The sequence below is a fragment of the Pinus tabuliformis genome, chromosome 6 (assembly GCF_031772625.1).
Source record: "Pinus tabuliformis cultivar Carrire ecotype Pingquan chromosome 6, CPIR1, whole genome shotgun sequence".
Lineage (NCBI taxonomy): Eukaryota > Viridiplantae > Streptophyta > Pinopsida > Pinales > Pinaceae > Pinus > Pinus tabuliformis.
In genome coordinates, this window is record NC_142292.1 from 2,006,416,038 (window position 1) to 2,006,425,417 (window position 9,380).

The 9,380-nt window shown below is 36.7% G+C and overlaps 1 protein-coding gene across 1 annotated transcript; it reads right to left on the reverse strand.

The window, feature by feature from the left end:
- Positions 1-6,903: 6,903 nt before the first annotated feature.
- LOC149267300 (floricaula/leafy-like protein) lies at positions 6,904-7,490 on the reverse strand. The gene is made up of 2 exons (XM_089410727.1): positions 7,271-7,490; positions 6,904-7,097 (listed from the first exon to the last, which is right to left on the reverse strand). Exons 1-2 carry the CDS (start codon positions 7,488-7,490, stop codon positions 6,904-6,906), a joined length of 414 nt encoding a protein of 137 aa, XP_089266853.1.
- Between the last annotated feature and the right edge of the window lie 1,890 nt (positions 7,491-9,380).

Here is a 9,380-nt window from a genome sequence, read left to right on the forward strand (position 1 = left end):
CTTATCCAATGCAGGCGTGGAATGGATACATGTTGCTATTACAAAATTGGAAAAGTCGTGGAATATATACGGGTTGCTGTTAGAAAATTGGAAAAGTATATTTTAAAATATGGGGGCTTATTACCAGCTACGTGAAGAAAAGCACACTCCGCTTTATCTACAACCGACGTGGAATGGCTGCAAGTCGCTAATTGAAAAATTGTAAAGAGTTTGATAGAAATGTTTTCGGCCTAAATTCGAAAATTGTAAAGAGGGTTGGACGATAAATGACAGGTTATTAGAGGCTATGCATCCCAAGAAAAGCAAATCACTGCAGAGTTGGAATGGGTCCATGATCCTATAAAAGGATTGCAAAATGGAAAACAGTTGTTTCAAATAAAGAGTGGGTAGCGGCAAGTAGGTGAAGGTGAAGGTGAAGGTGCCATGAAGTGTAACTAATTGAGGGCTTGGTTTTAGTTTGACTGAGGTTATAGAATTTCTTATAAAATTGTAATTTTTTTGTTTAATTACATTATGAATTTTTGTTATTAGACGGGTTGTTATGGGAATTGGTATTGAAGAATTTGTATTTTTAATTTAAAAATAATATTTCTCGTTTAATACATCATCTAATTAATTATATAAAAATATTTAAACTATTTACCATTTCAAACCCAAAAATAACTTATTAACAAATTTCAAATTTTTAATTTTATTTTCAACTACAAGAGCCGATGGGAGGCCAACAAAACCCGATTCACTCTATTAAAAAAGTAGGAGACATTTTTTTTTTCATTGTATCATCTTTTAAGATAAATCATTCCATGTGTGGAATTTATCATCGGGATAAAGACATCAATTTTGTAATTAAAGAATAGATTTTCCACAGCTTTCAATGAATTTTGATATTATGTACTTATCTATCTTAAATAAATATGACTGTTAATTGAATATATGACTAGTATCAATATATCTTATATTTTGAATAGATATATTGAGAAAGGTTTTTTAGATAGAAAATAATTTGTAGTTTTTATAATAGAATCTCTCAAATTATTTATATAATGATATTTAAGAATTGGGGGATTTTTAAATTAAATCATTTTAATTTCCAATTTAATTATATAGATATCACAAGAGATTATAAATGTTTGTTTAATTAAAAAGCTATCAAAACATTAGGAATTTGAAAATTAAGATTTAACTATTAGTTATTAAGGTTAAAATTTTAGTTATATAATATTTTTAAGATTTAAATTTACATTTTTAGTTAAAAATTTATCTACATATATCAAACACATTTTTTAATATAATGATACTAAATTTATTAATCAAATTTAACACCAATTCTTTTTTATATTTAAATTATACAAATTATAAATATCAAACTTACCATTCCAAATTTATAAAAATAAATAAATAAATAAACCCGACTCGTCTGATCAGTCTCCAACCGATTCCATAACTAAATAAATTAAAACTCTAATCGCTTGGCCCGGTGGTCGGGACCGTCAGTTTGTAGCCCCCCATCCGCTTTCGATTCACAAAGCATGTAGCACTGCTCAGCAGCTTATTATTCCATTGTGTCTCACCTTCCGTCAGATTGTTGTGTTGCCTGCGCGAAACAGATATTGGTTACAATTCTGATGTACAGATGATGTATATGTTGCATCTTCAACCAGATTCCTTTCCCCCTAAAAACTAAATAAATTAAAACTCTAATTTTCGTCATGGAAGCTATCTCCAGAATGTTAACCCTTAAGCTATTTCTATTTCTCAGGGGAGTGGGAAATTCGTTATTGTTAAGCGGAAAGAAATTGCGTATAATAGAAACCCTTGAAGATCAGTCTTCACTGAGATATAACATGGCCAATGAATCGACTTTCTCGGGTTCAAAGACATACAAAAATATTCTCGGGTTCAACAATGATATCATTATTGTAAAGTAGTGGTTTACCAAGTTGGGGGAATTTTTTGGACTATTAAAAATGTTTGGAATTAGGTAAAACAAATTCAATTTTTTTTGTCAAAATAGTGTTTGAATCATATTTTTGATAGTGGAAATGGATTCAATACCATAAAAAATTTATGAAACACCTAAAATCATAAAATTTATCAACTTTTATTTTGATTTACAAAAATATTTACTAAATTTTTTTAAAATATGACCAAAATTTCCATAACTTTTCACAGCAAAAAAAACATTCTCATTAGCCTCTGGCATTTGGAAATGTGGAATGGAGTAGTCTATAACTTTTTGCAGGTGGATGTGACGTTGCCATGTATGACCATCATTCTTTGGTAAAGATTATCGACTTTGTTGATTTCTCGGTAAAGCCTTTTTCCCTACGACGATCGTTTGCATCTCCCAGAGGTCTGACAACAAACAGGGAACAAGAGCCGCCGCCACTGTTCTAGCGGGACGACTCAATTAATCCATTAAATGAAACCTACCGTGTCTGGCACACTCTATTTCAAATTTGGAATTTGAGCGTGCCCAACAAAGCATTGTTTCAAATTTGAAACTTGAGCGCGCTCAACAAAGCAGTGCATGCATGCCCATGCCGGGGAGGTTAGCTTCTTGGTGTATTTCTTATGGGCCTTGCTGGACGATTACGCCTTCGATTTTTAAAATTCATTTTTGTCTAATTGTATACTGAATTTTTGCAATAACATAGTTATTATGCTGCTGTTGGTTTTGATGCAGGATCTAAATGTTGTTGTTGCATTGATCGATCGCTGGTTTTGATGTAGAGCTGCAATTCCGTGGAAGAATACTTTCATAATAGGTTCGCCTGTGACACCAACCAGTTTTTTCCATCACTGTTTGGTGGATCCACCAAGGAATGGCAATTATTTGATTGACAAAATAACAATGGGAGGCCTGCAATAACAGCCATTGTACTGGTGCACCGTGGAGCCGACATGTTGTGTGCTCGATTATTTTCTGCATAGGACTTATCCTGGTCGTTGGAGGCAACGATGAGCATGGAAACACTGTGGCTATTGCAGCTGTTTACAATGTGGAAGGAGACACATGGACAATATTGCATGAGTCAAAACCGCGAAGAATCTAGAGTTTTCATGGAGAGAAAATTTCTGGTAATAAGTGGAACCAACAGGATTTACATCCTCCAGAATGCACAAGTGCAGACGTTTTTGATGCGGAGACTGGTACTTGAAACACGTTGGAAGACATGTGAGATTTCAAATATACCTATAGGATGTTGTGAGAAAAATTTTCTACAGGTGGGAATTTGTACACGATCGATGAGGAACAAGTGAAAAATGTTGGGGATTTTTCTGGTAAAATCCCAAAAACACACAAACAAATTGAACACAGAGACAATGCTCTGTTTTACTCCAGGATCTTTAACACAGGGAAGCTTCAAAAATTTCTGAGAACAGAGTATTACACACCCATAAAAAGATTTGTATTCATTAAAATAAAATTCCTGATACAAACTTCATCCTATTTCACTCAGAGGGATTCACCAAAACATTTCAACAAGTTACTCTGTCTCCTTCTGAGATTTTACACTGCTGTGTGTAAAAACCTCATTCACATTTACTGGTGTGAAAATCTTTTACATATACTGCTGTAAATCAATTTTTACATATGCTTGCCAAAATAAAACATTATGTGCTCCTGCACATTACAAACAAAACTTCAGCACACCAAATATTACATGCTCTGTTCTAATCTTTTCTTCGTCTTCGCATTGCTGTGCGATCCATACATACAAAGTTAACCTCTCAAGAAAATCTCCCCTGCTTCTTCTTCTATGCACTGCTGTGCAATATTCGCCTTACTCATTACACTGCATTACTTGCATAAAAAAAACTCATCATCCTCACGCTGCTGCGTTTCACTGGTCTTCGTCTTCGTTCTGTTCTTCATTCACCCCATGTGCAAATGAAACATTAAACATTACAGCTATGAGCCCTTTTCATTTCATTCGTTATTTTTCATTCACCTTTGCACTGTTGTGCATTTCTCAATTATTCTTGACACGAAATATGAACATACGCTGCCCCTTATCACTCTACACACTGTTGTGCGATGCATACTCTCCTTGCTTCACACAAAAATGGTCAACGCATATATAAAATTTTTATATCAAATACATATATGTTTCCCCTTTTTTGGATTACGAAATCTATGACATTGCACTATATGCAAACCCATATCATATATGTTTTATATGTTAACAAAAAGATATGATAATAATGCATGCCGTAAAAACTTAAATACTTCTACCAACTTTCTACGACTAGCATTAACCTTCATTAAATATTTTTTGAAATGCTGGTCAAACAAAAGCGTTTACTCCACGTAATGTCATTTTGCAGGGTCGTATGCAGGTTGGATTGATGGACGGCGGAGATCGTTGAGCTGAATCGGACGATTGATGGCGATTTCGGGAGCCCCTTTCATGTTGAGCGTTATTTCCCGACGGAGCAGTGGTTTTGCAGAAGGTATAGAGGACGCGTGTCCAAAACTGATTGCGTCAGCTGAGAATGTACGGAAACCACCTGCAGACCAAAGGTGGTCCGATAACGTTCAGTGGTTTTCCTGAGTTGTTTTTCCTACTGCGTGCTGGTTGAGTCGGCAACTGACTGTGACGCCATCGTTGTCCCTGTACAATAGTTGGAATTAATATTCCAACACTCCCCTTTAATTTCAACTGCTGGGTTCTCAGTCCTACCCAGACACTTCATCAAAAATTCGAAACTTTTCTGATCCAATGGTTTGGTCAATATATCTGCTACCTGCTCCTTCTCTGCTCTCATGGGAGTTTTAATTTCATATCTCTCCCCTATAAGAAGATTCATTCGATAGAGTTCTACCAGGGTCTTCATCAAATCTTCAATCTCTTCCTGTGTCATATTGACAAGGGTGTTGGTAGTGAAGGCCATCTCAGCCATCTTGGCAAGAGTTACATATTAAACTCTATATTCTTTAAACAGATCTTCAAGGAACTTTAATTCCTTTCTCCCATTCATGGGTTCTGCCCATTTCCTATCTTTAACTCCATTTTTAAAAAAAACAGGGTCATCAACATGACTAGATAAAGCAAACAAAGAATTCATACCTTCATTTGTTGCCTCTTGTTCATTTCTCCTCAAGGGTGTCTCTCGCTGCCCTTGCGTTCGCACTGCTGTTTGGGGATGTACTTCAACCATCTTCTCATCACCTTCATCACGAGACAAACAGTTTTTATTATTCACTGTTTTCTCTAAGCTTTCATCACAAGCTTTCTCCTCAATGAACTGAGGTTTTGCTGTCTTCACTTTCTCCATGCCTTGATAGACTGTCTTGAGAGTTTCCCATGCTTCTTTGGATGTCTTAACTGCTGCTATCCTTGGAAACACACTCTCATCCACTGCTCGATACAAGAAGTAGAGGGCCTTAGCATCCTCCTTCTTATAGTTCTTCAATAGCTCTTTCTCTGCCTGAGTTAAGCTATTAAACTCATTATCATTTGCTGGTTTTTCAAAACCATCCTCAACAAGTTCCCATAAATCTTGTGAGAAAAGAAAAGTTCTCATAACTATTGCCCAATAGTCATAGTTCTTTTCATTTAATAGTGGGAGCTGAGTATTAAACATATCCACGCTAGTGCTGGTGCTGGCCATTCCTTGCACTTCTTAACTATGCTTTAAAATGCTTGACTGTGTATTAAAATAACTCACTGTCTTCAACAGTAACACAGAAAACTTGAGAAATACCTGGATCCTTTTGCTGAGTCTTCACGCTGCTGGAGAAGCTGTTGCAGCAAAGAAACCTTCCTTAAGCTTCTTTGACACTTCAAAGAGCCTGAACAAGCTCTGTCACCATCAAAGAGCATGGACCAACTCTGATACCACTGTTGGGGATTTTTCTGGTAAAATCCCAAAAACACACAAACAAATTGAACACAGAGACAATGCTCTGTTTTACTCCAGGATCTTTAACACAGGGAAGCTTCAAAAATTTCTGAGAACAGAGTATTACATACCCATAAAAAGATTTGTATTCATTAAAATAAAATTCCTAATACAAACTTCATCCTCTTTCACTCAGAGGGATTCACCAAAACATTTCAACAAGTTACTCTGTCTCCTTCTGAGATTTTACACTGCTGTGTGTAAAAACCTCATTCACATTTACTGGTGTGAAAATCTTTTACATATACTATTGTAAATCAATTTTTACATATGCTTGCCAAAATAAAACATTATGTGCTCCTGCACATTACAAACAAAACTTCAGCACACCAATATTACATGCTTTGTTCTAATCTTTTCTTTGTCTTCACACTGTTGTGCGATCCATACATACAAAGTTAACCTCTCAAAAAAATCTCCCCTGCTTCTTCTTCTATGCACTGCTGTGCAATATTCGCCTTACTCATTACACTGCATTACTTGCATAAAAAAAACTCATCATCCTCACGCTGCTGTGTTTCACTGGTCTTCGTCTTCATTCTGTTCTTCATTCACCCCATGTGCAAATGAAACATTAAACATTACAGCTACGAGCCCTTTTCATTTCATTCGTTATTTTTTATTCACCCTTGCACTACTGTGCATGCCTCAATTGTTCTTCACACGAAATATGAACATACGCTGCCCCTTATCACTCTACGCACTGCTGTGCGATGCATACTCTCCTTGCTTCACACAAAAAATGGTCAACGCATATATAAAATTTTTATATCAAATACATATATGTTTCCCCTTTTTTGCATTACGAAATCTATGACATTGCACTGTATGCAAACCCATATCATATATGTTTTATATGTTAACAAAAAGATATGATAATAATGCACACCGTAAAAACTTAAATACTTCTACCAACTTTCTATGACTAGCATTAACCTTCATTAAATATTTTCTGAAATGCTGGTCAAACAAAAGCGTTTACTCCACGTAATGTCATTTTGCAGGGTCGTATGCAGGTTGGATTGATGGACGGCAGAGATCGTTGAGCTGAATCGGACGATTGACGGTGATTTCAGGAGCCCCTTTCATGCTGAGCATTATGTCCCGACGGAGCAGTGGTTTTGCAGAAGGTACAGAGGACGCGTGTCCAAAACTGATTGCGTCGGGTGAGAGTGTACGGAAACCACCTGCAGACCAAAGGCGGTCCGATAACGTTCAGTGGTTTTCCTGAGTTGTTTTTCCTGCTGCGTGCTGGCTGAGTCGGCAACTGACTGTGCCGTCGTCGCTGTCCCTGTACAGCAGTTGGAATTAATATTCCAACACTCCCCTTTAATTTCAACTGCTGGGTTATCAGTCCTACCCAGACACTTCATCAAAAATTCGAAACTTTTCTGATCCAATGGTTTGGTCAGTATATCTGCTACCTGCTCCTTCTCTGCTCTCATGGGAGTTTTAATTTCATATCTCTCCCCTATAAGAAGATTCATTCGATAGAGTTCTACCAGGGTCTTCATCAAATCTTCAATCTCTTCCTGTGTCATATTGACAAGGGTGTTGGCAGTGAAGGCCATCTCAGCCATCTTGGCAAGAGTTACATATCGAACTCTATATTCTTTAAACAGATCTTCAAGGAACTTTAATTCCTTTCTCCCATTCATGGGTTCTGCCCATTTCCTATCTTTAACTCCATCTTTTAAATAAACAGGGTCATCAACATGACTAGATAAAGCAAACAAAGAATTCATACCTTCATTTGTTGCCTCTTGTTCATTTCTCCTCAAGGGTGTCTCTTGTTGCCCTTGCGTTGGCACTGCTGTTTGGGGATGTACTTCAGCCATCTCCTCATCACCTTCATCACGAGACAAACAGTTTTTATTATTCACTGTTTTCTCTAAGCTTTCATCACAAGCTTTCTCCTCAATGAACTGAGGTTTTGCTGTCTTCACTTTCTCCATGCCTTGATAGGCTGTCTTGAGAGTTTCCCATGCTTCTTTGGATGTCTTAGCTGCTGCTATCCTTGGAAACACACTCTCATCCACTGCTCGATACAAGAAGTAGAGGGCCTTAGCATCCTCCTTCTTATAGTTCTTCAACAGCTCTTTCTCTGCCTGAGTTAAGCTATTAAACTCATTATCATTTGCTGGTTTTTCAAAACCATCCTGAACAAGTTCCCATAAATCTTGTGAGAAAAGAAAATCTCTCATAACTATTGCCCAATAGTCATAGTTCTTTTCATTTAATAGTGGGAGCTGAGTATTAAACATACCCACGCTAGTGCTGGTGCTGGCCATTCCTTGCACTTCTTAACTATGCTTTAAAATGCTTGACTGTGTATTAAAATAACTCACTGTCTTCAACAGTAACACAGAAAACTTGAGAAATACCTGGATCCTTTTACTGAGTCTTCACGCTGCTGGAGAAGCTGCTGCAGCAAAGAAACCTTCCTTCAGCGTCTTTGACACTTCAAAGAGCCTGAACAAGCTCTGTCACCATCAAAGAGCCTGGACCAGCTCTGATACCTTTGTTGGGGATTTTTCTGGTAAAATCCCAAAAACACACAAACAAATTGAACACAGAGACAATGCTCTGTTTTACTCCAGGATCTTTAACACAGGGAAGCTTCAAAAATTTCTGAGAACAGAGTATTACACACCCATAAAAAGATTTGTATTCATTAAAATAAAATTCCTGATACAAACTTCATCCTCTTTCACTCAGAGGGATTCACCAAAATAGTTCAACAAGTTGCTCTGTCTCCTTCTGAGATTTTACACTGCTGTGTGTAAACACCTCATTCACATTTACTGGTGTGAAAATCTTTTACATATACTACTGTAAATCAATTTTTACATATGCTTGCCAAAATAAAACATTATGTGCTCCTGCACATTACAAACAAAACTTCAGCACACCAAATATTACATGCTCTGTTCTAATCTTTTCTTCGTCTTCGCACTGCTGTGCGATCCATACATACAAAGTTAACCTCTCAAGAAAATCTCCCCTGCTTCTTCTTCTATGCACTGTTGTGCAATATTCGCCTTACTCATTACACTGCATTACTTGCATAAAAAAAACTCATCATCCTCACGCTGCTACGTTTCACTGGTTTTCGTCTTCGTTCTGTTCTTCATTCACCACATGTGCAAATGAAACATTAAACATTACAACTACGAGCCCTTTTCATTTCATTCGTTATTTTTCATTCACCCTTGCACTACTGTGCATGCCTCAATTATTCTTCACACGAAATATGAACATACGCTGCCCCTTATCACTCTACGCACTGTTGTGCGATGCATACTCTCCTTGCTTCACACAAAAAATGGTCACCCCATATATAAAATTTTTATATCAAATACATATATGTTTCCCCTTTCTTGCATTACGAAATCTATGGCATTGCACTGTATGCAAACCCATATCGTATATGTTTTATATGTTAACAAAAAGATATGATAATAATGCAC

Bases quoted from the DNA above. Each gene is read 5' to 3' on its own strand.
- LOC149267300 (XM_089410727.1), bottom strand. From the start codon at position 7,490: ATGGCTGAGATGGCCTTCACTGCCAACACCCTTGTCAATATGACACAG. The intron at 7,098-7,270 runs GTAGGACTGATA...TTTGGTCTGCAG, and splicing joins ATTTTTGATGAAGTGTCTGG to GTGGTTTCCGTACACTCTCA.